General features: G+C 35.0%; 1 protein-coding gene across 7 annotated transcripts in view; it reads left to right on the top strand.

Moving 5' to 3' along the window:
• Positions 1–26,803, top strand: part of Cntn3 (contactin 3) — a 319,453-nt gene that overhangs the window by 71,592 nt on the left and 221,058 nt on the right. For all 7 annotated transcript variants that reach the window (XM_063260258.1, XM_063260257.1, XM_063260261.1 and 4 more), the window contains one exon: positions 4,667–4,798. In XM_063260258.1, coding sequence (XP_063116328.1) covers positions 4,747–4,798 — 52 coding nt within the window. In that variant the 5' untranslated portion in view covers positions 4,667–4,746. The remainder of the gene's footprint in view (positions 1–4,666; positions 4,799–26,803) is intronic.

Here is a 26,803-nt window from a genome sequence, read left to right as displayed (position 1 = left end):
TAAGACTGCAGTAAAAGTTGAGTGATACATATTTAAAATAATAAATACATATTTTCATGATAAAAATGTTTCCATGATCCACAGTTTTAGTATCAGTTTTGTGAAGTGTATAACAAAAACCACAAATGCTCTTTTCCTTTTAGAGCAACCAGGAACAATTTAGAGAATTTTTGTTTGGAGTCCAAGGTCCAGCATTTTTTAGCACAGTTGACATTAAGAATTACAGTTGTCAATATGTACTAAATTTGAGGGCTATTAAAAGACTGCCATGAAAACGTGTTGTGAATATTTTAAGCTTTACCCCAAGTACAAAAGTCTATTAGGAAAAATTCTAAAGGGTTTCAAGTTTTCTTTAGTTTAGAACATTCGCATGAATAGTAGAGTATTCTTATTGTAATGAATGACATTTTGATTCCTATTTGTCTTCTTTCATTAGCTTTCTTTGTAATTATTCCAGCATTGTGATTTAGAAGTGGGGCAGTTTTAATGTTTCCCTTTTCTCCATGCCAAGAAGTCAAGTCATGATTATATTAATTACATAGCTTATTTATAAAGTAAAGGCCCTACTTTAACACTGATCAAAAAATAAATAATTTTATTGTTAAAGTTGGATTCCTGGATGAAGTTTTCAAATTTCATATTTTAGAGGCTGTATCTTTGTGTGCATATATATGAACATTACCATATACAGTTATTCACTGATCCTTACATCAGATAGTTTGTTAAATATCATATAGTTTCTGATTTCTTTGAATTTGTAGGCAAGTGTAAAATTGATGTGTTAGAAATGTGTTTTGTTTCAACATTTTAAGACAGACATAGATTATAATATATCTGATTTTGAACATTTTCTGCAAATTTCAGCTTATCAATATCTTCCTTAAAATTGCAGTGACTTTTCAAATAAGTATATGTGAAGGCTAATATTTTTTGGCCAGTCATACAAGGATGATTCCATTACACATCTGCAATCTTATTTGATACCACACTTGACCGGGCCCTTCCCCTCTTCCAGCTTGGTGTGGAGAATTGAACTCAAGGTCTTAGAATGCTGAGCAAACCAAGCACTCTGCCACTGAGCCACACCCTTGAAACTGTTCTTGCATTAAACCATAAGCCCTTAGCATACAAAATCTTTGCATATCCTATTCTCTAATCCCACAAGTAACTGCCAAAATATCTGCCAGCAATGGAGCATGCTCACTTAGTAATCAGAAATGACATGGGCTAGAGGAGGATTCTGGAAACATTGCTGAGATAGGCATTAACCTGTTATGTGGTGCATCTCAGGAGGTGGGCTTAGGTGCTGGGACAATCTGGAAGATGAAATAGTAGTTGACAGAGGACTGTTTGGACAGTGGCTGCTCACCACAATGTTTACCTGCTCAGAAGTACATAATAATTATTTGTCTGTTCCTGGAAATATTTCTTCCTTCTGTCATACTAGTACATCAATACTGTGTCATTTATTTTTTACCTCATGCTCCATTTTCTCAGAGATTCTTTTATCTTCTTGATGAACATTGTTGTCATTTAGGCTTTCTTAGAAACTACTGCCCTCTCCTTTACCTTTCTCAGGTGCTGGTTTATGAATAATGTGTAATCATTTAACAGTCATTCCTGCTAATCAATATAAACTATGAAAGTAGGGATCATTGATCTATTGACACCCCCCCCCACAACCTTGACCTAAGCAGTAGTAAATATTTATTGGATGAGTGAGATTTCAAAGAGATTTTAAAACTTCTTTCAGTGTATTTATTCTTTTAAAATCTTAACTGTTATGTACGGTTCCTTGAGGATTACTGTTATAAAGACAGTTTTTTAAAAATCCACTTATTTTCCTTTCTTATATACTTTCCTGACATAAATATAGCCCAGATTCTATGCTGTGACTTATCCTGTGGTTCAAGTAGAAATGCTTCTCATTCATAGTACGTCTAGTATAGAGATTAAAATCTTCTAAATTGAGATATTCATTGTTCTCACCAGAAACACTGCATGAAAGTCTACTGTGAGCAAGGGTATTTTGGACCCTAAAGCAAACTGTCTTCAAAGATTTACCAGTCTAGTGTTTCCTTCTTATCCTATTTATGAGTTCATGACATTTTATTTTTCCACTAAAGTATGAGAATATAGGTCATGCAATCTGTTCTTTTTAGTGCACAGCTTCTCTTACTTATTTGAATGCTTTTTAAAGATGATGCTGATAAAAGATGATGACAACAGTGGCAGTGTTACTGTAATAGTCTTTGCTACACTTACCCCTTCCCTTATTTTTCCCCAAGATACTCAACTGATTGTGTTTTCTAAATCTGTTATTTCTAAATCCTTTCTAGGTTAGGATTGGAGCATAAACTGTATAGCTATAACATGTCCAGGGGAAGAGATATCAGTTCAATCAACATAGCCCTGGAGGTTGAGTCATGTCCATTGTTTCCACAGTTTAACATGTCTTTTTATTATTTCCTGGTTATTTATGAATTTTTGACATATCACATATCATATTAATGCATCTTGTGTTTACCATGAGCAAGATGACTAATTTCATAATTTAAAAAAGCTTTTTTTTTAACCTTTCTATCAACTTACTTATCTACTTATATGTGTGTTTGTGTTACCCTTCTCATGATTTTTGAACCACTGGTTCATTTATGTACATGATTAGGAGGAAATTATAGTGGTGAGTTATAATTTAAAGCTAATCTGGAATGATACTTACATTGGATTAGTAGTTGAATGTAATTTTGATCGTAAGATATATCATTCATTGGGCAGAGGTAAACAAAGGAAGAGACAGCTTTGGGTCTAAGTAAGGATTATCAGTCACTGGAAAGGTTATAGTAATTGATTGAGGTACGTGTGCCCCTTTCCTGTATCCTTAAATTCTTCAGTACTTTTGTGCATCCATCACCAGGACCTGATGTTACTGAAAATTGCTTTAAAAATTCTCCATTTCATAGGCACTGTGGGAGCAAATACTACATATACTCCACTAGACCCTTTTGTTTTTAACATTTCAGTACACACACCAGTTCCAGTGTCTAGAACAGTCATTTGTTTTAGCTTCTGGGGCTGCTGAAATAGCCCCGGTAATAGGTTAGGAGTGGCCAAGTCACTAACAGTATTGGGAGTACCCTCCAATGATGACTAATCATGATTGATGTCTAAATATCTGTGTTCCCTCTTTTCTTGGCCAGGACAACTCTTGGGTAACTTTGAGACACATGATTTATAGGAAATGAACTAGTGGAGGTTTCAGTTACCTACAGTAAGAGGTGGTATATATCTAATCCTTCACTGGCTGTCTTCATTTCCCCCGTTTGACTTCTGTTTGGTGGGACTACTTTTGTTCTTCACCTTCCAAGTAAACAACTTGCACTTGCACTTGAACAATTGGGAATTGGAGCAGGAACTATCTCAAATCAGCGCCTGCAATTAATGGGAATGCAAGTATTGACAGGAGGTTGAAGAATTGATGATGGTGGAAGTTTCTGGAATATATTTCTGAGGAGAGTGATTCTCAATTGTACATTGACGTTTTGCAGATTTCCACATACCTAGTACATGTTATGCCCCATTCCTAGCATTGTGACAATAGTTTTATTTCTTACTTCTCACATAAGAGTGTATCATCAGACTGTAGATGCACAAGAATATTACTACCAGAGCATCTGATTGAGTATATAATGCAAGTTCCAATATTTTCACTCATGAAATTATTCTTCTTTGAGACACACAATATTTGATTGGCTATATTACATGGCACAAACTAATTGTTGAGAACCACTGTCTGAAGAGACCTGTGATTTCTTTCTTTGGCTCACTGACAACTAACATAGCCCAATCAAAACAGCTGCTGAGTCAGAGTTGTATATGTTTCTTGCTAAAGTGGCAGACTTTCGCATCATACATTCAAAACTAGCTGAGGTTCAGTAGTTGAGTAAATATTGTGTGATTTTAAGTGTGCATATCTAGTTCACTATAACTACGTACCATAACTAATTTTAAGGGACCAGTGAAAATGACATAGAACTTACACACTTACTTCCTTTCAAGTAGTACATACAAATTTATAAAAATTCAAGAAAGCAGAAAAGAAAATGGTGTCATCTGCAAGATTCTCAGACAGATCTATCTCTACTATTAGGATTTTTTTTTGTTTTTGTTTTATGCAACATATGTAATTGGGCATTTTCCAGAGTTAACTTTGAAAACATAAATTTAAGATACAGTATAATTTTATGTTTTATTAGAGATTCAGAACTACAAATGTCCATCTTTAGGATATCTACCTATTGAGCTCTTCTAATTTTCCTAAAATATTATCATTGTAGAAAATGTGAAAAATTTGGATTTGAATTTGAATTAATATTTTATTTGTTGCAATCATTATTTAGGAAAATGTTAATATTTAATATATAAACATTATTTTAGTACTGGTGAATATTTCTAATTAAATAAAGTTGCTTCTACCTGCTGTACTTTATATAAAGTGTTTTTTAAGTATCTACATTTCAAGCATTCTCTTGTTTTGTATCAGAAAAGGTTCATTTTATCTGAGGATTTTATGTGTGTTTGAAACAATTTATAGAAGAAAGGAAAATCTTTTTTAGGGGAGCTATATGTTTTTTAAGTCTAACTTCTTTATACTTATATTTTACAGATTAAAGAAATTACCTGAAGACAAAACATTATATTCCTCAGAGACTGGACAAGAGCTACTCTTGCTTTTGGCAATTAAAAATGATGTCATGGAAACAGTTGATCCTTCTTTCTCTCATTGGCTGCCTGGGAGGTAACAATAAATTACATTTTCTAAGTTGAGGTTAAAACTATTCTTCATTCATATGCCTCAATAGTGTTTAAATGTTGAATAAAACTTATCAGTGGCAAAGAAAAACAAATATTTTTTCCTTAGAAAATTAATTTTAGCACTTCTGATAACTGGATTTCCATTGCCTTTTCCCACTAATTTTTCCAATGTGTTTTTTGAGAGAAAATGTGTCAATGCCTACTATTAGAGATCTATTATTGATTTATAGTTAGTATTATAAATAGAGCAACCAGAGTTTGAGAATGTAAATTAAAGAACTTTATCCCCCCAAAAATGAAAGTCGTAAGCTCTAGCATACAAGAATATAAAATTTAAAATGTATCAATATTTTCATATGAAATACTGAAAAAATAATACTGTTTTTCTCTTAGCACATGATGCAGATAGTCTTATTTTTTAATTGTTAGAGAATTTAGAATCTAGAATGAAGTAAAAAGAAAAAAAAATCTGTATTTGTAGCATATAAAATGAACTCTTGTAAATCATTTATGAGTTTACTTTGTTAGTTCATTTTATTGTTTCCTATATGAGAGTTTTAAAAAGTAAAGTTATATATATATATATATATATATATATATATATATATATATATATTTTAGCTTATTGTTTTCTTCCTTTTTAGGATAAAAGTTGTCAAACATGTATTGAGCTGAAAGAATATAACTAACACCCACATATGGACTATTTAGGATTGCTATTGTACTACTTTATTGTATTATTTATCTGTGTGCATATATGTTCACATTTTGTTTTATTTTTTATTTACTTTTGGCTAACCCATTTGAAACGGGTTACAGAAACCATCTCTCACCCCTAAAAAATTCAGCACTTGTCTCCTAAGAACAATATTCTATTCAAACACAATTTCTTTATGATACCCAAAGAAAACTAACAACAACAACAACAAAGTTGCTTGTCTCTTCCCTTTTCGAAGAGGAGGGAGTTGTGAAATGAGGCCAAATGGAAGTGTCAGGTAAAACACAGGGTATGCAGCAGTGTGCTGAATGGACTTCTAGGGTTCCACCTTAAACTTTAGAACAGCTGTCTTAAGCATTTGAAGGATACGAGTGTAGCAAAAGTTCATAAACAATAATGATAAAGTAGCTAAAGCTAAAGCTTACTACTTTTAAGTATTTTTTTACAGTTTTTATATATTTTTACTGTGATGTCTCAATTGTTGCTAAAATATTTTATTTGACTCAGCTACTAATTTAGTACTGATAAAGAAACGAGTAATAATAAAATTTTTGCCTTTTAAAATGGACTTTAGAGAAAGATCAATAGAGATATCAAAACTGAACTATTTTTATTCTTGAATTCTCTTCTTCATTTGCAAAGTTTTGAATTTATTTTCTTTTAATAAAAGGAGCAAAAATAGCAGGCAATAAACTGCAGCAGTGTTATTCTTTGTGATATTAAATTTTATAGTAACAATCTTGAAATTTCCCAGCTGTGGGAAAATAAATTATACTGAGAAAGGGGAAGTACACGGTAACTGGAGAAAATAAGATCCGTTTTTCAAAGGTTAAAATGTTTATTTGGAATTTTACACCGTAGGCTAATTGTACTGATCAAGTTTCTGCATTTTTTGAGAAATGTGGTATATGTTTATAGTAAATTTATAGAAAAAGCAATGTCCATCTTACTCAAATGTAAATGAATCATTAAAGAATATAAAGTTCAATTCAAACTTGGATATGGTGATAAACATTTTTAAGAGTTTAAAAGGGGGAGCAGGGATTTAGCTCAGTGGCATAAGCACCTGCCTGGCAAGCACAAGGTCACAAGTTAGATACCTGGTACCAAAAAAAAAAAAAAAAAAAAAAAAAAAAAAACCAAAAAAAACAAAACTAAACAAAACAAAAAAACCCAAAAACTATGAAAAATTCAAGTAATATAAATATAATGAAGCCCATATAGTGTAATACTTAGGAAATTGGCTTTCATCATTCTTATATTATGGAGAAAAATTGGGCTTTTAAAACTTTTTTAAAGTATTGCTTATACACTGTACATTCTATACTGCATTTTGGGTTCCTGGATCTAGGTAAAATTTAGAAAGAAAGGCTTGCTTCTATGTGTGATACTCTGTTAAATAGTAGGGCATTTGCTAGGTAGAGCATTCAAATAAATTTGTGATTTAGGGACTATGCTATGTATTTTAGATATTAATACAAGAAAGTAAACAAACTTAGGGGCTAGCAGAAGAAATAAACTCAATAAATGCCATAGCTATTCGATGTGTTGTGTTTTCTGTCTTCTCAAATTTTTGTTATGTTTGTGCATTTTCTTCCTTTTCTTCTGCTGTTTTTGTCTGCAAGTTTTCTCTATAACAAAGACAACAAAGAAACCAATAGTAATTTAACTAGGTTTTTACCAAAAAATGCTAAGCAGTCATTCATTATCAACATTCAGTATACAATGCATAGTTTACAATAGATACTCTTTAAAAATTAGTTAAAAGAGCCAAGTTCTATTCCATAGTTTAATTATGGGATTGCTTTTTCCCTAATACACTCTGCATAATAAGACAGATATGAAATATTCCAGTTTCACTTACCAACTCTTAAAGAACCTTTTTTCTGAACAAATAATTATTAAGATCCTTTATGTGTCAGTCTCTATTTTCAGAAAATGTATGAAGATCATTGTTTCTGTGGAATTTTCAGACATCCGTCACATTGAAACTGACAATGCCATTGAGTTAGAAGGAAATGGTACTGTGGGACGGGGTGGAGAGTAGGGTGAGAGTGTGGAGCATGAGATGTGGGTTACTACTTTAAATAAGGTCTTCAAGTCAGTGGTCATTGTGAAGGTTATATGTGAGCAAAGATTCTGTGGGGAGAAGCTGACTGTGTGGATATCTAGAGAAGAAATCTCAGGCACGGCCCTCATGTATCCTGCTGAAGTTTCAAAATCCGCGATAATGTCAGCCTGGTCAGCTTGGGTTGTAGGCCCGGGAGGAGTTATGTAATGGAAGTGGGAGATAAGAGCCACTAGGAAATGTGAAAGTGGACACAGTGCAAAATGGACATAGCGCTAAAATCATTTTGAACTTTCACTCTAAATTCTCTCAGGAGACACACGGTTGAACAGAACAGTGGGGTGATCTGGTTTATTTCTCTAAAGGATGCTGATGGTTTCCATGTCGCAGATTGATTGCACAGAAATAGAAGCCAGTAGGGGCACAGTTGGACAGTGATGGGTTAATCAGGCAAGGGGCTTTGGTGGCTGACTCCAGGATGGCAGCATGGTTGGAGCATGATGTTTTGAATATGTTTGAAAGGCTGATATATGAGTGCTTTGAATATGTTTTGGAGGTTGAACTATAAGATGCAGTTTAGTGTGAGGCATGAGAAAAAATGATGAGTTGAAAATAACTTGCAGGCCTATACAATTCTGTTTGGAGTTAAGTTACCTCTGTTCATATAAAAGGGTGTACAGAACAGGTGAATTGAAAATGCATTACCATATAGGAGTGAGGGTTTTACAAAGGGAAGGTGACTCCTCAGTACTGGGTAAAAATGTCACCTTCATGGTCTAGGACCAATATTTTGAATTGGAATGGATAAATTACCATTTTAAAAAGATGAATTAAAAATATCAGAATGTACCACCCACAAAATAGAGTAAATATTGTCTCTGTTGAGTAATTCAAGGCATCTGGGGTTTAGCAGTGAACAGAATTGATGATATCCCAGTATTTATAGAACTGACATTTTAATATATGTCTTCTGGGCCCGGATGCTACATGCTTTTCTTGCTGAATTTCAGAGCCAGAGATATAAGTAAAAAACAAAGACAGAGAAGAGAAACTTTTCTATTCTGAACATCTGACAAGAAGCCAGAAAGGAAGTAGCATCAGTGAAGTTTAAAACAGTATTAATGATACAAAAATCAACAATTGTATTAATAAATGGGAACTCCTTACCTTGGTCCAGGCACTGTGGCAAGTGCATTATTTCTTTTTCTATTTTAAAGATGAAGAAACAGTCTCAGTAACTGCCAGTCAGCGTGGTTATCTGAAGCATTTTACCTCTGAAATCACACTAGAATTTCTCAGTCAGTAGTGGTTACTTCTTGAATAGTTTCTTTTCTGGAATAAAGTCATGATTTTAGAGTAGGCTTATCCAACTACAGCAGTAGGCTGCATGTGCCTGTTAAAATAAAAAAAAAATATAAAAGTGCAAGGTTTGGTATATATATATATATATATATATATATATATATATATATATACATTAAATGTATCATGTATTTTATATGGTCCACAAAATAATGCTTCTTCACTCAGTGTAGCCCAGTGTGAGGCATTGATAAGTCACAGGTGCAGGTTTGATGTGCCTGGTTTAAACCATGGGCTAATAATAATTAAAGATCACAGGAGGCTATGCTTTACTACTTCATTGCCCATGAGTTAAATACTTGGCTGTTTTAGCTTACTCTAGATGTTTTCTGTCCATTGTAGGCAGCACAGCCACATACGAATATTCAGCATGTGAAATGTGGCAGACTAGATTGTGATATTCTGTAAAGGTAAAATGCACACGGAATTTCAAAGGGTTAGTATAAAACAAAACAAAAAAAAATTTAAGAGTTTAGAAAATACAATAATTTTTATACTGTTTATATTTTGAAAAGTTAATATTTTAGATATATTAGGTTAAGTAAAATACTGTTAAAGGTTAATGTCTCTTTTTTTAGCCATTCATATGCCTGTAGAGAATTTAAACTATGAGTGTAGTCTGTGTTATATTTTGTTGGACAGAATTGATCCAGGCATTTATGAGATAGAGACCTGAATGTTTTGCAAATGTTTTCTAGCATCTCCTGCTTACCCAAAGGGAAACCAGATTAATTAATATAATAGTGTCTTTAATTTCACACAAAAAGTTATAAATGCCTCCTGAATGTGTATTGCCTGTAAATACTGAATATTTTATAAAATGAGTTAAGATTTTCAATGTCTTTTCTTGGTAATATAGACAAGCTTTATTTTCTTTTTTTCCTTTCTTTTTTTTTTTAATTTCAAGAATTTTATTTTTCCAAAGTAGGAAAGTTGTTGCAAAGTTAAAAATTGTTTGAATCTTCAAAGAATAAGGCATAGCACTCTGGAAAGCCAAGTACCCAAAAGCCAATGCATGTCAACATGCTAATCTTCACATAGTACATCCTATCATGTTTTTAATTTCATTCTTAACTGAGTAAATATAGCTCTTTTGGAAATGTAGCCCTTATTTAACTAAAATAATGCTTGATAATTACTTGAAAACATCATGTAGAAAATATCGTATTTCTGTAAAAGTACAAAGTATTCTTATTTCATACAACTTCTCTTTAAGATTCCAATGAAAAACACATGCATAATAATCTGCCAATATTATGGTAGTATCTAGGGAGTCACTTCTAGTCATTAATCCTACAATGTACTAATTCTAGAGGAAGGACAGGTCTTTGTTGACCTGTCTTTTAATGAATTTTAGGGTAATGTCTCCAATATCTGCTTTACTCCACAACCATGCTGTAGCCATGAGAAGGGGAGAAATTACCCCATGTGAAGCTCCAGAAATGGGCCACTTCTTTGGTTGCATTGATTGAACTAAGCCAAGTTTTGATTGGTTAAAGGATGTTTTGTTCAAATTTTGTGTACTATTTTTTTTTTCCTCTCCTGGTGGATCGGAGTGAGGAACTCAGAAGTCTCAGTTGACCTGACCAGGGAAAATTTGCTTGATGACATCTTGATGATGTGCTCCTATTCATTTACAGAGAGCAGTAAACGCTCCACACCTTGACTTGGCACTGGCCTTATTCTGCAGAGCTGCATTATCCCCTGCTTCTGTTAGGGATTAAGGAAGGCAGTTGAATTGATTGTCTGCTCATGTGTATCCCTGAACTTGCTATAAGCAAAACTGTGGATCATTCTTTAGGAGATGGTTTTTGAAGATAAAATGTATGGCCACAATATATGACCTTCAGCTTTCTTTAAGTATGTATTTACTGATGGACAGCATGTGGAAACAAAATTCACAAGTTGGGGCTACACTGGAAAATCATGAACTTTATTTGTTTCCTTGTCAACAGTTGCATTGTGTTCAATACAAACCGAGACTCCTGTTGCACATCTTTAACTGCCTGTCATAACCAGTGTCTAGATGTGTCCCCAAAACCTCAAACAATTATAGGTGCGACCTTTGCAGAGATGGCTGTGGCTAGAGTATGTGATGCTGGGATTAAGAATTTGATTGTGGGATCAAGGGTGTGTATAGAAGTCCTGATCCATTGTCTACATCACAGTCCTGTGTAGGTCACATATGTAATCCTAGGAAAAAGTTATTGGAATTCCAATAAGTAATTCCAGTCTGCCACTTCCAATGCAATCCACGGTGAGAATAGAAATAAATACCTATCTATAGTTGTAGGGAGCAAAGGGGGTCCTAAATCCAGTTAGTACAATGACCACAATCCAGGGCCAGACCTGGGTTTTATTAATTCAAGAAGGGAGGGGCTCATGGATGAGTGACTGTTAGAATGATGGGAAGTGGGGAGTATGTGAGTGATGTGAGCTAGGTAAGATAGTACCTCTGCAGTATGCAGAGAGAGAGAGAGAGAGAGGTGCAGAAAGAGTAATCTTCATAACACAGTTTGAAGAAGTATCTTGTATTTTTGGGGTTGGTTCCTTAGCTTTGATCTGTAATTTTCCTTCCCTGAGATGTCTTTGCCTCCTTCTCAAGGATCAGTCCCAGCTGACAACACAGCATCACTCTGCCTAGGTCACACATACTAGTTGAAAGCTACAGTTGGGGCATCCATGACCTGTCACACTGCTTTAAAGACTGCACATTGGGTCAGGGCTATAGCTCAGTGGCTCAAGATCTTGCCTGGTAAGCACAAGATTTTAAGTTCAGTCCACGTTGCAACAAAACAAAACAATAACTGCACATCATCACCTCAGCTAGACCCCTTTGCTTGACTTAAAACCAGTTGATGTTGATGGGATAAAGAAATATCCTAGCCAGTTCTGTACATATCAATACACATAGTAAGGGCCTGCTTTAGCCAAAATGGAGAGAAATGCTCTTCTTTTAAGGAGAACCATTTGGTGGTCCTCCACAGGTGTGCGATTACTAAAGTTGAGCACCGGTTGGTTTGGCACAGTTCTGGGAGTCGAGAATGGGAAGGTCCACCTGAGTGTGAGTACTACCTGCCCTAAGGGTGGTTAGTCTGGATAGAATACAAATGGGAACAAAGAATGCTGTTGTGGTTGCTTGTCCGTACTGGTTGTTGCATTTTTGACCTTCTGTCTGTCATGAACTGTTTCTCTCCTGCAATGCCTCTGTATCAGACCACCCTGCCTTAGAGCCAGGCAACTATGAGCTGAAACCTCTACATATAGTAAACCAAAACAAGTCTTTTCTCCTTTAATGTTGGACATTGGGTATTTTTTCTCAGCTATGTGAAAAGTGTCAATCCCAGTATTCATCCTGGTTTTTGCATCTTTTCCTCTTTCTCTTTTCTTAGCATACTTTCCCCCTTCCTTTCTTCCTTCTGTCCTTGTGTCTTGTTTTTTCTTAAACTGGATCTTATTTAATTACTAAATTTTTCACGCTGTAATTGAATTTGCAACCATTTCTTTATGAGTCTCCCAGGGTAGTGGGATTACAGGCATAGACCACCATTTTGGCTATATATAAAGCTAATGTTTCTAACTATCTGTGTTAGTCTTCTATCCAAATAGTAATTAAAGAATACTTTGAAAACGTTAAAAAAAAGATTTTGAAAGTTCTTCCTGAAATGATCGAGGACTATTTTTAATTGGTTTTAATGAACACATTCATATATACTGAAAAAATGAGTAAGGCTTTCTATTGGACGGTAGTTAATATTAAAATAGATTTAAACCTGTCTCTTATATGTGAAACTTCAGATAAATTATTCCTATAAGCTTAAATGTCTGTCATTTTTCCTGTAGTGTTTGTGCACAGTGCAATATGCTTTGATAGCATCAGTACTTATGAAATGGAGATGTCAGTGATCTCTGCTTATAAATTTTAACGTCCTCCATGTTTTTACAGATAAACTCATTCTCACTATTACAGCAGCCTAAATCTTGAATTGCTTTTCATTTATCTCATTTACATCTTGACAGTTTATCAGAACATGAATGTGAGCAGTAAAAGATGTGTTATTATTGTTTTTTTCTTACAACCTTGATTATCGATCACTGCAAATTGGACTTTTGTAAGCTTGTGATGACTAAGAAGGGGTTTAGAGAATTTTTAAAAAAAGAATTGCTAGAAGTCTAGATATGGCTCAAAAAACATGTAACATTGAATAAAACCAATAGTTTTATTTAGCTCTTAAAGTATCTATTGTCTCAAAAGTATCTGATAGTTCACTGACTCTTACAAATAAAATCCACATTCAAACCAGTCTACCTGTTGCCTAAGTGCTTAGGTGTCTTAATGTGCTTATCACATAAAATTGGACTTGAATACCCTGTCCATATCATTATTTGGATGTTATTAGCAGAGATATTTAGATTTGGTTTCTCCTTTGTAAGGGTACAAATATTACATGTTAGCTCATGAGCAATGGTGAACTTGAAGTATAACATACTTCAAGTGTGCGTGTACAAACACACACAAACATACATCTACATACTTTTCACAACATACAGACTGAGTATTTTGGTGCACACCTATGATCCTAGCTCTGTGGAAGACTGAGGCAGGGGGATCACAAGTTTGAGCCCAGCCTGGGCACTTAGCACATTGGCCTATTCCCCCAAGGGAATGTAATTACTGTGTTTTGCAAATGTATAGTATTAAAATTCTTTCAGAAATAAAGTGAAAAAAATAATTACATGCTTCCAACATACAGTGCCACATGCCCATTCTGAAAGGAAAGCATGATGGAATAGAAATGATGATGAAAAAGGAAGGAAGGAAGGAAAAAAGGAAGGAAAGAAGGAAGCAAGCAGGCAGGAAAGAAGGCTGGCAAGGCTGGGAATGTAGCTCACTACAGAAACTCTGGGATTGACCCTCAGTACTGCCCACAAAGTAAAACAAAACTAAAGAATAAAAATTCACACATGCCAAAAGAGTTTTGATTTTGATTAAATAATGTGCTTCTTACAAGTATAACCTTAGCACAGAGAAGGCAGTATTTTTGCTGTTGTAGTGTGTTCTCGTCCTTCTCCCCTGTCCTTCTTCCTCTTATTCCTTTCTGGAGGTAGCCGCATCTTAACCCTCTCTCACCTGCAGGGCCAGTCTGGCTCTTCATCTTTCTTTCTTGTGCTCTTTTGTCTCATGTATCCCATGTATAGCATCCCAGCTTCACTTCCTGAAGTGAAGTGCTCAGCCAGTGAGCAGGCTGAGTACTGAGAGTCTGCTGGGTGTAAAGTCCTTAGGTAACTGGTATGGAGCCTTCAGATGAAGCAGGTTGCTGTCAGAGTAGGAAAAATAGAAGGGGCATGTTAACATGAAAAGAGAGAAAAGCAACAAGTTGAGAGATCCTCATTTAAGAAAACTATAGATAGAATGGTATGGAAGTTCTGAGTATACCTACAGAAATGAAGACAAAAACTATTCTTGGAGAATGCAGTGTTTGAGTTGACCCAAAAGTAATAATTATACTGAACATTCATTGACACTTATTTGTAGTAAGCACCAAGCAAAGAGCCTTGCCTGAATTTCATCATTAATTCCTGGTGATCCTCTATGACCCATGTGGTTATTAACATTATTTTAAAAATTTAGGACTAAGGCTTCTTACAAGTTAAAGAACCTCCTAAAATTCTTACATAGTACCTAGAGTCAAGATGGAAATGAAAACCCAATCTGTGGGCTCAGTAGTAGTGTTCAAGATCTAAATTACGCTGGGCCTTGGGTTAGAACCCCACCATTGCAGCTGTCCCTCCAAGTGTCCCCCACAACTGCTTTGCAGCCTTACTTCACATAGACCTAGACACAACCATCATGTTTAACTTGGACATAATTTTAGAGACTAGGTACAGAGGATAATTTGCACTTAGAAAAAGTATAACAGAGAGCTGGTTTTTAGTCATATATGACAAACTTGGAATAGCTTTGATAATAATGACAATAACTAATATGTACACATTGAAGTTTTGCTTCTGATAACCCTGGCTTAAGCAGTGAATTTATGTTAGTTAATTATTTAATTAAATTATAATTTGAAAAAAGATAATTTTAATAACAAATATATATATATATATATATATATGTTTATAGTCTATGGTGTGGCTTTTTGGTACACAGACGTGTTGTCAACTGATTAAAATCTAATTAACAGACCCCTCACCTTCTATGTCATTATTTTGTGATGAGAACATTTAAAATCAACTGTCTTAGCAAATTTCAAGTTCTATATATAATTATACTCAATAACCAAACTAAAAAAGTGTTTCTCCTAACAGAAACTTTGTACTCTTTGACCAGCATCTTCCATTGTGTCACTTCTAGCCTGTCATGAGCATCCTCTGCCTTCTGCTTCTAAGACTTTGGCTTAGGAGATTTCACATATGAGAAGGCTCTGGTAATATTTGTCTTCTTGTGCCTGGTTCATTTCTCTTGCATTAATATCTTCCAGGTTCACCTATGAATTTGTGTTTATTTATTTTTCACAACAAACCTGTGAGATAGTTGTCATTTCTTTGTAGGGAGGAACTAAGGTACAAAGACATTATTACTTTGTCTAAAGTCACATGTAGTTATTAAGTGGAGCCAGGTTTCAAACTCATATTTTGTTTTTCTAATTCTTCCTTGTCTAATATAGTAGCTACACATGCGACACTGAATACTTGAAGTGCAGTTAAACCAAATTGAGATTTGCCATGTGTGTACAATAACACCCACCCACCATAATACATAGAGATGTATTATTAAAAAATGGGAAATGTTCTATTGATGATTATATTATAGTGATTGCATGTTGAATCAACAAGATATATAAAATACACAATTAAATTACTTTCACCTGTATCATTTTCTTTTTTGCAACTAGAAAGCTTAAATGCATCTTGCATCATGTTCTTACTGGGCATTCCAGGTCTGTATTCTCCTCAACCTCCAAGGCTAGGAAAAAAAGAAATTGTGTCTGAAGATTGAGAAACAAACAATATTGTTATAAGAATATTGCTTGGGCTGGATGTTTTTTGGGAGAGAGGGAAAGGAAGAAAATCTGAAGGAAAGAAGGGCTGCGTGGTGTTAATGCAATCTGTCAAGTGAGGGATAGTTTACATGTACAGACTGTAGCAGAGTGAAAAAAGATAACATTGGAGATGAGAGAAACTATAAAATCTGCGTTGAACAGACATGACAAAAAATTGGATGTTTTTGCCCAGTGAGAGAGAAGAGACGGTGGAAAGGAACCTTTGAGGTTCTGGAATTGAGTAGGAGGATAATGAGACAATTAACAGAAATAAGAAACACATAAGAGGCGGGGATTTTGATGTGCTTTGGACATACTGAATTTCAAAGTGCTGAAGAGAACCTGACCAGTAGGAGCCAGAAGTCTGCTAAAATCAAAAGATTGAAACTCTGTGTCATTGTCAATATCTCCTTATATCATGGCAGGAAATCAAGGTAGGGAAGCTTCTGTGTAATGACAGCAACCAATGATCCTGCTTAAAAGTGTGGTTTGGAGGCTATGAATAAAAGGAGGGTCAGAACCTCTGGTGCAATACGAAAGGTAAGGAAAGACTGAGCAGAGAGTGGAAAGAACTACAACTCTGCGTGAAAAGTGGAGCTTGACAAAGTTGTCAGGAAAGAGAAATGGATGTAGATGGAATCTGAGAAAAAGTTGTTGGGTCTTGTGATCAAGAAGCTCTGAATTACTTGGCTGTATCACTGTAAAGAAGCAGTGTTTGCTAAGGAAGAACGAAAATACACTGAGAAGCATAATAGTTTGATGAAACTGAATTGTACTCATTTGCATGTACATGCATATATTTGTGTACACACTATCTTTATACTATGTTGAAAATGAGAGCAGTGAGGCTTAAAACATTTCAGGTATTGTTTTCTTAGTCACACTGCTGATTATTGGCCCAGTAGGAACTTTTTCTAGATTGGCTGAATTTCCGTCCAGTGAATCTTGCACTGCACTAAGGCTTTGATGAGTAGAATGTCTTCTAGGTTCTTTCACAGAACAGTACTCAGAAGTTTCTCGTTGATGTTGCATGGGGTGTGTGAGTGTGTGTGTGTGTGTGTGTGTGTGTGTGTGTGTGTGTGTGAAACTTAACAGTCTGAGGGAGACATGTGCTTAATGTTCATGAATAACTAGAAGTGAACTGAGAGGAGTGGGGTGAAATTGGTGTAGAAAATATTTCTGAATATTTTTAATTTCCCCTAATTGCTCCCAAGGTGAATGGTCTTAAATGAATGGACAAAAGCAGAAATTTTTCTGAGATATTGCTGAACAAAAAGTTATTCCTTTCAGAAGAGCTGGCCTAAATTTAAAAACAAGCAAGCAAGCAAACAAACAAACAAGCAAACTTGAGTCTCAGTTGTTCTCATCTCATTGGGAAATTCTGTGGAGTTCTGTGGTCTAAGGGTGTGAATTCCCTTGGTGGGATAATGGTATTGATATGTGATATATTCTATTTTAGGCTGCTGTGATTAGCTTCCCTGTCTCCCTCACGAGGACAAGACACTGCCTTCCTAAATGAATGTTGAACATATACCAAAGGTTTATTGCTTCAACTAATTTTGAGGATTCATCTCACCTACTGCTTAGAATTTGGGAGACTGGGTCTTTCGACTTGATACCCGTTCCCTTTGTTCTATGCCTGTGCCATCTTGCTCATCATCATATAAGTATGATTTTCTAAAAATGCTCATTGGTGTGGAAGTAGGGCACTTCCACATGATTATCAGTTGCCAGGTAATAGGGACTTTGATACGAAAAATGACCATCATTGCTTGACTCTCTTCAGTTTTGGACACTATATAAGATGTTTATGAATGGTGTTCTGTAATTCTTATATCAACTGTATAACTTTCAGCTTTCTCTCATGTTTTCTTTAAGTTAAAAAAAATTGAAGAGAGACCCTGGTAGTGAACAGGCCTACAGGAGTATTCCTTGGGGCCCCTGCCTCTCTGTCCTCCAGTGCTGTTTTAATGAGCCTTCATCTTTTGTATTCCCCCAACTCCATCTCAATTTTTATAAATTGAAAACTGACATATAAGAACATATCCACTCATTGGGACCACTTATGCATTCCTGTTACTTTTATAACAACTCTCTAACTAAAAAATGGAATATGTTTAACTTGAGATGTAGAAAGACTTCCAGCTCATTTCATTATTGAGTCTTGTATTGTCATATTCCTCCTTTTATCACCACGGATGAGACATGGACACAGTTAACATTCACATCTCTGCATCTCGCTTGCTTTGAAATCAACTAATACTGTTTGAGACAGTGTCAAGTGATAGAGCGCCATGATTACATAAGCAACACTGGATGTTATTTTAGAGATATTTTAAGTTAAAATTTATTTTGTAAGAACAATATGCAATAGGTAATGATCAAATTCTAAACATGACTTTACATAGACAAATGTTTCAGTGTAACTGGCACAAACTGTAAAAGAAAATAGTCAATTTATATTTTGTGATATGACTGTCACTTTAAAGAAGTGTCCCACTAATAAACAACTTTTGAAAAAAAATATTTGCCAACTGCATCATGGTGATATTTTACAAAGGGTGCTGATTTAGTGATTGCCAGTTTTCTTTCATTTTCACATAAAACCAATTATTAATGCCCACAAAGAACAGCATATTAGCTTATTTGAAATGTCCAGTGAAAAGGAGGAGCAGGCATAATCAATTCCACAAACAGATGAACTGGTAAAGTTAATTTACCCATCAGTTAATAAGTACACATAACTATTTGACATCCTTTTTATTTTTTAATCTTTTTGATCTACCCAATCCATTGATAGACTCATTGGAGCTTCTAGTAACTGCATTGCAAATATACTTGTGCAATCTCGTGTCAGTGTAGTACTGTTACTTATATGAAATTCACATTAAATGAATAAGATTAAAATATCAGAGTTTATGAAATTTTGTTTAACGTTCTATTAGTTTTGAAGAATATTTATTGGATGTAAACCACTGTGGTATGCAGGCATGATACTTTGTTGATGTTTATTGCTTAAAAAGCAGGAAAAACAAACTTGAGTTTGGCAGAAAATCCTCTACTATTAGTTGGCCGTTAGACTTATAAACATCTAACTTCAGCCTGGCAGCTAAAGAATTAGGCTCTTATCTTGGTATTTAGCTTGTTACTTTCTCTTTATACCATCTGCGTTTACTTATTTATGGAACTCCTGGAGACAGAGGTAGCATTCCTGCCTGTCACTTGAGCAGGACATCATTTGTTTCTTTGACCTAAAGGGAAAGGTTTAGTTGATTTATTTTTAAAGGACCACTGTGTCCTCAAGAAGACGTAGGCCCCAGCTTTTGGCAAGTGACCTTGTGTGAAGCTCTCAGGAAGGAACATGATTCTTTCTCAGGCCTCTTGTCTAATCATAGAAGACCCAGTTTTTGTGGAGGAGTGAAGAGAGGGAATGAAGGACTGGGTTTACAGCTGTTTGGTAGTGTTTTGACCCACGAAACTGTGTTCTCTGGACCTTGTGACTCTCTACTTTGTTTTCATGGTGAGCTTTGCTGTATGCTAACATCAAGGAACTGAGAAGTACATGTTTCCATTTAAAATAGCTCTGGTTATTCACACATTATTTATCCTAAGGATATGAATGCTATCTGGCCCTCCAATTCTACATGCAAGGATGCTAGGTGAAGGCTACTGGTGGCTGTAGTGAAGACCTCTCAATAGTTTTGGAATCAGTTGCTGGCATTGTGGCATGTATTGATGTCACCCACAGATTTGAGAGCACTAATAAATTCAAAGTATGGTTCAAAGAGCACATGAATATTGGGGAATGTCCCTTGTTTTGTGCTTTTCTTGCAACCTTCATGGCCCTTGTGCTCTCAGAAACTGTTCCATCTAAGGGGTAGTCAGAATGTGTCACCTAGAAGTGTTAAAGTTAGTTGTCAACAACAGTGCTTGTTTTTATATCAGCTTTAGGTTTTTGAAGTAGACCTCTCACCTTTTTAATCTTCCAAAAATATTTTCATTATTGTGTTCTCTTTATAGGGTGTTATGATATTGTATTGGATTTTTTTGGCTGTATAAGAAAACAGAACTATTCATTTTAATTCCATGAGCACTTGTGTGTATACATACATATGATACTTAAGTTAAATGATATGCACAGAATATAAAGGACAATAGGTAGTATATAATTATGTAAATGCTTCTGAAGCATTGACTATGGTATAATATGCTTCATGGGCTTCCAAATGAACATCTATATTTTAGGGAAAGACTAATATTTATCACAGTGTATGTAAGGGCTTGATTATGCAGCCAAGTGAATTGAGAATATACAGAGCTGTGGTCATTACGCTTATTGTGGTAGAAGAAAGAAAATAAACATTTGGCCAACAACAGTGGAAAAGAATATATATATATATATATATATATATATATATATATATATATATTTACTGCCTTTTTGGGTTTTTGAATGGTCTCTGCTTCTTATTTTGCTGGGTTTCCCATTGATTCTATTTGCTAAGTAGTTATTTGAAGGCAGGCTGGGGAGTAAACAGTTGTAGAGTGGCCTCAGTAAGAATTGACATAGTGGGCATTGTAAGATTTTCTTTTTGTTTTTTAAAGCTACTGCCCTCCACAGATTAATAGGTATCTTTTTTTTTCAGACATAATATGGGCAATTATTTCCTCAAACCAGATGACTGAACACAGGTACCAGTGTTTGTAACTGCTGTGAATATAAGAACAATTTCATCCTGTTTTTCATGCCTTGTAGACATACAACTATAATGAATACAATCCTGTATTTCACTACCTTCTTATAAATTATTATCACTCAGTTAAATATACCTAAAACTTTTGATGCAATGGCTAAGCAAAAATATGCAATAATAATATTAAATGCCACTACTTTATTGTTACTGGATTGGAAAAAATACTGCTAATCCTTGCATCAAGAACCTCATACTATTAGTATCATTCCCATATTGCAGTACAGAATATTAACTCAGAGAACTTGAGTTAGTTGCCTAAAGCTTAATTAAATATGTGGGACAAAAATCATGTTTTTCATGTCCCAAAGTCACTGTTCCTTCTAGTAGACATGCTCTTTCTAAAACAGTGACCAACAAACATTTTGAGAAAGTGTTTGATAATGATACTTTTGGCTTTGTGGCCATCTGGTCCATGTCATAACCACTTCACTCTGCTGCTGTGTAGTGAAAGCAGGCATGGACAACGATTAAGCGAGTGTGGCTAAGTTCCAATGACACTTTATTTATGGACAGTAAAATTTGAATTCCCTATGCCATTCAGATGTCATAATATGCTATTCATCAATGTCTAAAAAACAGATGGCAGTCAGATTTGACTCACCAACCATAATTTCCCAACCCCTTTCTGAAGTAGAAATACATGTTTGCTATTAAAGATAACTTTTTCTCAAGCACTTATCATGTTACTAATCACGATATTTTGCAGTTTCCTCGAAGGTACACAAAGGACACAGGCTGAGCAACAAGGAGATGACATGCACCCAAATTACTGAAATGCAGATGTAGTGGAAGATGTATAATTCAGTGCACTAAACTGAATTTCTGATGAAGTAGGATTACTTTGGCCTGGACTACCAAAACAGACTTAACATCTTGAAATTTAAACGCAAAAACATTCCAGGGAGAAAAATAGCATAGAGCAACCTGAGATAATTAAACTGATAAGCAGAGTTAGTTTTAAAAGTCATTATAGGTGAATTGCTGACTGACAGCCATTAATGTCTTAATGATTATAGGGCTGCTCTCTGGGAAAATGGAGACTATATGTTGCTGATTGAAGAGTGGTAGGGCTTTGACTTATTGTTTTTAAGAAGGTAAAATTTGACTTCAATGCCTTGTATTTTTGTATTTTAAAGGAAGTCATTTAAGGGAAATTGTTTTGCTTTATTTTAATCTCGCTTTTCTATAAACCCTCTGATCCAAATCAAGTCTTCAAAGTTGACTTGGCCTAGTGGCCACCAGCATGCACTTGTGCAAACCATAATTTCCAGTCTTCTAAGATAGGCCATTTACATTTCAAATCATTTCCAAAACCTTAGATTTGCAAAAATCCTGAGAAGACAGTTTAGCTCAAATCCTATGTAAAAAACTGCACACAAAGCTCACACTGTGTAATGCAGAAGCAGAAATGTGGAGCTGTTCAGGCAGTCAGCAGGTAGCTGATTTCAATGCTTGCATTTTATCCTAACTTTGGAAGATTTAGCCTCCGGTAAAAATTGTATGATGGCTACCTGTTAATAAACTCATGGTTCCCGTAAACGTTTCTTAGGGAGTTTGGGCTCTCTCATCTGACCTGTGCAGAGTAACCTCTGGAGAGTAATTTTAACTATACTGAACTTGCTTGGCGATCTGAGCAGTGAAAGCCCAGCAGAAGCTCAACTTTTTATCATTTTGTTTGGCCAAGGCAGATGTTACTTGAAAACAAATCTTTAAAACCTGGAAATAGGACGTTGCTTCAGCATTCTGAAATTCTGCAGTAGATTACTAGTGAAAGGCTGTTGCCACTAAAAGTGCTGTGTGTGTGTGTGTGTGTGTGTGTGTGTGTGTGTGTGTGTGTGTGTGTGCGTGCGCGCGCACGCACGCGCGTGCATGTGTTAACAAAGCTACTCCTGTGTAGTGCTGTATATCTAGTACTCAGAAGGGAATGGATGAGGTTTGGGTGACTCAGAGCCTCTAAATACCCCAAACAGAAATAGTCTGCTAATAACAAACTGGAAATGACTCTGAGGACACAATGGAAGTGTTTTGAAAGAGCTATGGATGCAGTCACTGAATTAGCTTCTGTTGTAGGTTGATATTTTTAGATCACAAATTGTTTTGTATTTAGAGCAATACTTTACAGTTAGAAGTAGAATATTTGCTTAGTGTTGTCCTCAAAATGGCCAAAGAGTTTCTTAGATCAGTTATCATGTCTTATAAATCTAAATTCTTTTCAATGGAGAATAACATAAGGGGGCTGTTTTTTATTTACTGGTACTTTATTTATCAAGTTTTCTTGTGTATGCAATATGTTAAATTTTTCAAGGGATACAAATGTGTGTTCTATACAGTTTCTGCCTTCTGAACCTTTGGAACCCAGGGGTAGGATTTATGTAAATGAAAAACAGATAAAAGTGATATATAGTAGGATAAAGGTACCTTAATGAGTAAAATACACATTTTTCTAAGGATTTAGAATGATGACTGCCAAGGAGAGATTAAGGAAAAAATTGAGAGAGAATTTACTTAGGATTCCTGTGCAAGTTTCATGCTTCTCATGTATATTGCCAGATGGTTCTCCAGTATTTTGATGAGTATGGATCCTCCAATTTGACTCATCCTTTCCTCCATGAGAATTACTTTCTTATAATCTGTGCTAGTACTAAGGAGAGCGAGGAAAGTAAAATAAGAACCACTGATTTATTCATAGGGTTTAATGTTCATTTAGAATTAGGTAATTTTATAAATGTAGTTTATACAACAGGGATTAGTAGCCAATGTTTTTAATATTGTTGACATTTTTTTGTCTTTTTTTTAATCGGTACTGGAAATAGAACTCATGACCACACACTTGCAAGGCAGTGTGAGCTAAATCCCCAGCCCCTAATATTGCTGACATTTGAGAATGTGCATTTACTGATTAAGAGTGTATAATGCTCCGTTCTGTGTACCACCAAGCAGTGTTGCTCCCCAAAATAAAGTAAGTTCTTAATTGTCAGAATTGTAGTACTGCTTAGTATTAAGTGTTTCCTCCTCAATTCGTGTAATTTCTCTTGTAAAGTTCAGCAGATTTGATGAAGATTATTTTCCTTTTTATTATATCTTGGGACCAATGATAGACAGTTTCCATTTTGAAGCTGATTGTATTTTCCCTTTTCATTGGCAAAGTTTGTTTCATTTCTTTTGGGAAGGCAGTGAAAGAAATATTTTGCAATTATCACCCATATCTTCTCTCCCCAGAATAAGGGATACTGGCAGCAAGAGAGACATGATTAGGAACTTAGGATTGTTATATTGAGGATAAGAACTCACAGATGAGTGATGATGTTAATATAATAGCCTATATGTTGCATTTTAAAGAATAGGAAGAATGGAATAGAATAGAGAGAAAAAAAAACCTGAAAGCTGGGCATGGTGGCTCATACTTACAATGCCAGCCACCCTGGGAAAGCTTTGCAGAAAGATCAATTTTGAGCCTATCTTATGTGATTTAATGACTTAGCAAGACTGTATCTCAAAATAAAATGTAAAAAAGGTTGGGGCTGTAATTCAGTGTGGAGATCCTGCGGTCAATCTGCAGTACCATACTGCAGCAAACCGTGTGTGTGTGTGTGTGTGTGTGTGTGTGTGTGCGCGCGCGCGCGCATGTGCGCGCGCGCACACACACACACACACACCACACACACACCCCAGAAAGAAAAAAAATGTTACAGTTCAGGATACATAAGGATAGTATATATATTATTCCAGAAACTTTTAATGTTGGGTCAAATATAAGTAATTTGAAAAAATGTAAGATGAAATTCTGAGTCCCATTCTATCTATAACTCCAGAGAGCATTTTCCTCTTTTCTTGCTTCTTGGATCTCCCTATCTGGCCCACAACCCAGATTAATCCCCCAAAGTGGTCTGGAAATATGAAAACAGGATCCTTGCTTGGAAAAAATAGAAAGAGGGATATGCTATTTTATATACTCATATATTTTCAAATAAAATGCTGTTTTTTGTTGACTGAGGCAGGGACAGATGCAGACAATGTTGTTTTTTACTGTATTTGATGATAGGTACAGAAAAACAGCAGAATGCTGTCACCAGAGAGAAATACTTCTTAATAATTTCTCAAATGCTACCAATTTATAACAGCAATTCCTTACAACTTAATTATATTTTCATAGAAACAAATCAAACTAGAGTTCATATTCTTTATATAATACATGAAGGGAATCACATCTGTACAAAAACAAAACAAAAACAAAAACAAAAATCCAAAAACTTTAACTCTTCAATAAAGAATACAAACCGCAAATGTAATCATGGCCTTTAGGGCCTTTGAAAGCAATATATTAAAGATGTGTTCTAACAGATTTGATTAATGAATTCTTCATATGACTGATAAGAAAGTTGTTAATTTTCACATTTCAAAGATATCCAGTGGAAGTCAGTAGCATAAAAATGGGAATGTAAGTATGTTTTCTTTTCAAATGAATAGACTATGAATTGTGTTCTAGTGTATTGTACACGTTACACACAGTGTCTCACAATAACTTTTATAACTTCTTTCCCCTGTAGAATGCTATTAAAACATTTAATGAGAAAGGTACAATGATTGTGTGGGAATTATAGAAGGATGTCAGGTAGGTCAAAAAGCACTAGAAAGCACTTTTATAAAAAGACAATAGGATGAATTTAAATAAACCCACAAAAGTATTATGAAAACATTTTAATCTACAAAGACTTCAGCCCGTCTCCTCTCAGCAATATTGTCTCCCAAAGGCATTATTTGTGTATCTAAAATATAACTATAAATGGATTAACCTTTTCCACTCAATTGCAAAGAATATTTCAACAATCAGAAATGCAGCCTTTGGATTTTAAAAAATTAGAATAAAGCATCAAACACTCTTAGAAGTACTCCTAAGCCCTTTTCTTTTACTGAACTATAATACAGATTGAGTATAATCAGTCCAGTAAAATACAACAGGCCTTTTATTAAGATTTTTTGTTTCTTACTAAAGGAAAGTACCATGTTCCAGATACTTAACCTTAATTGCAAACCATTATATATACATGAGTGTATGGGTTTCAGCAGGTTTTTGATTTGTTTTGTTTTCTTAAGCAAGTTGAAATTAAAGGATTTATATAATTCCTAGTAAAAATTTGTCATGCTTTCCAAAGGGTTCTGCCATTTCAGGAGGAAGCATAATTTTACTTGAATGTTTATTTTTAGTACCTGTGAAGCTTAACCAGCCCTTTTCAATTCTAATTGCTTAATTATTAAGCATTGTTGCCACACAGTTCCTATCTTTCTGTTTATGGACACCGCAGAACATAAAGATTGAGAAAATGCATAGAGTGAACTATTAATTTAGCAATTTAAATAGTTATCACTTTAGATTAGTGTCTGTTTTGCTAACTGCCACACTCCAGGTGTATACCGTGCTAGAGCATTATTCTTTTTAAACTAATTGCTTGATAACATTTCCAGGTGTGGAAAACAGACAAGTTATTCTTGGTAAGCATTTATTTTTTTTTTCTTGTCATAAATATGCTATATTGTCTTTCCCCTGTTTTCTAGATTATTTGTTACAGCATAGGTTTTAGTTGCAGATGACAAAAATGCCTTAAATGTTTATTTTTCTAACATGCAACCTTTGGAGTTATTGAGTTCACACTGGCTCAGGTATATGTTTTTTCTTCTTCATGGTGAATAGGTGGTGGCAGTAGTTCTCACTGGCATTCCTTCTTTCTTCACAGTTCAGTTTCTGTATCAAAAAGGGAGAATCAGCATTTCCTTCGGGTCCTTGCAACATGCCATTAGTTAAGACAAAGTCCTTAGGGTTCCCTTCAGGGCTTGTGTCCTTAAGAAAGGGGCTGTCTGAATACAGAGACACTCACTGAAGGAAGACAGCATGAAAAGATGCATGGAGAGGTGGGGTACCCATAAACCAAGGAGAGAGGCCTAGAAGAGATCCTTCCCTTAAGGCCTTTAGAAATAATCCTGCTGACACCTTGGTTTTGAACTTGCAGCCTCCAGTGCTATAAGAAAACAATTTGGATTTGTT

The sequence above is a fragment of the Cavia porcellus genome, unplaced genomic scaffold, assembly GCF_034190915.1.
Source record: "Cavia porcellus strain 051 isolate PalLab524CR breed Dunkin Hartley unplaced genomic scaffold, mCavPor4.1 scaffold_13, whole genome shotgun sequence".
NCBI classification, from domain to species: domain Eukaryota; kingdom Metazoa; phylum Chordata; class Mammalia; order Rodentia; family Caviidae; genus Cavia; species Cavia porcellus.
Note: the sequence above shows the minus strand (reverse complement) of the source record. Positions and strands in the feature narration are given on the sequence as shown.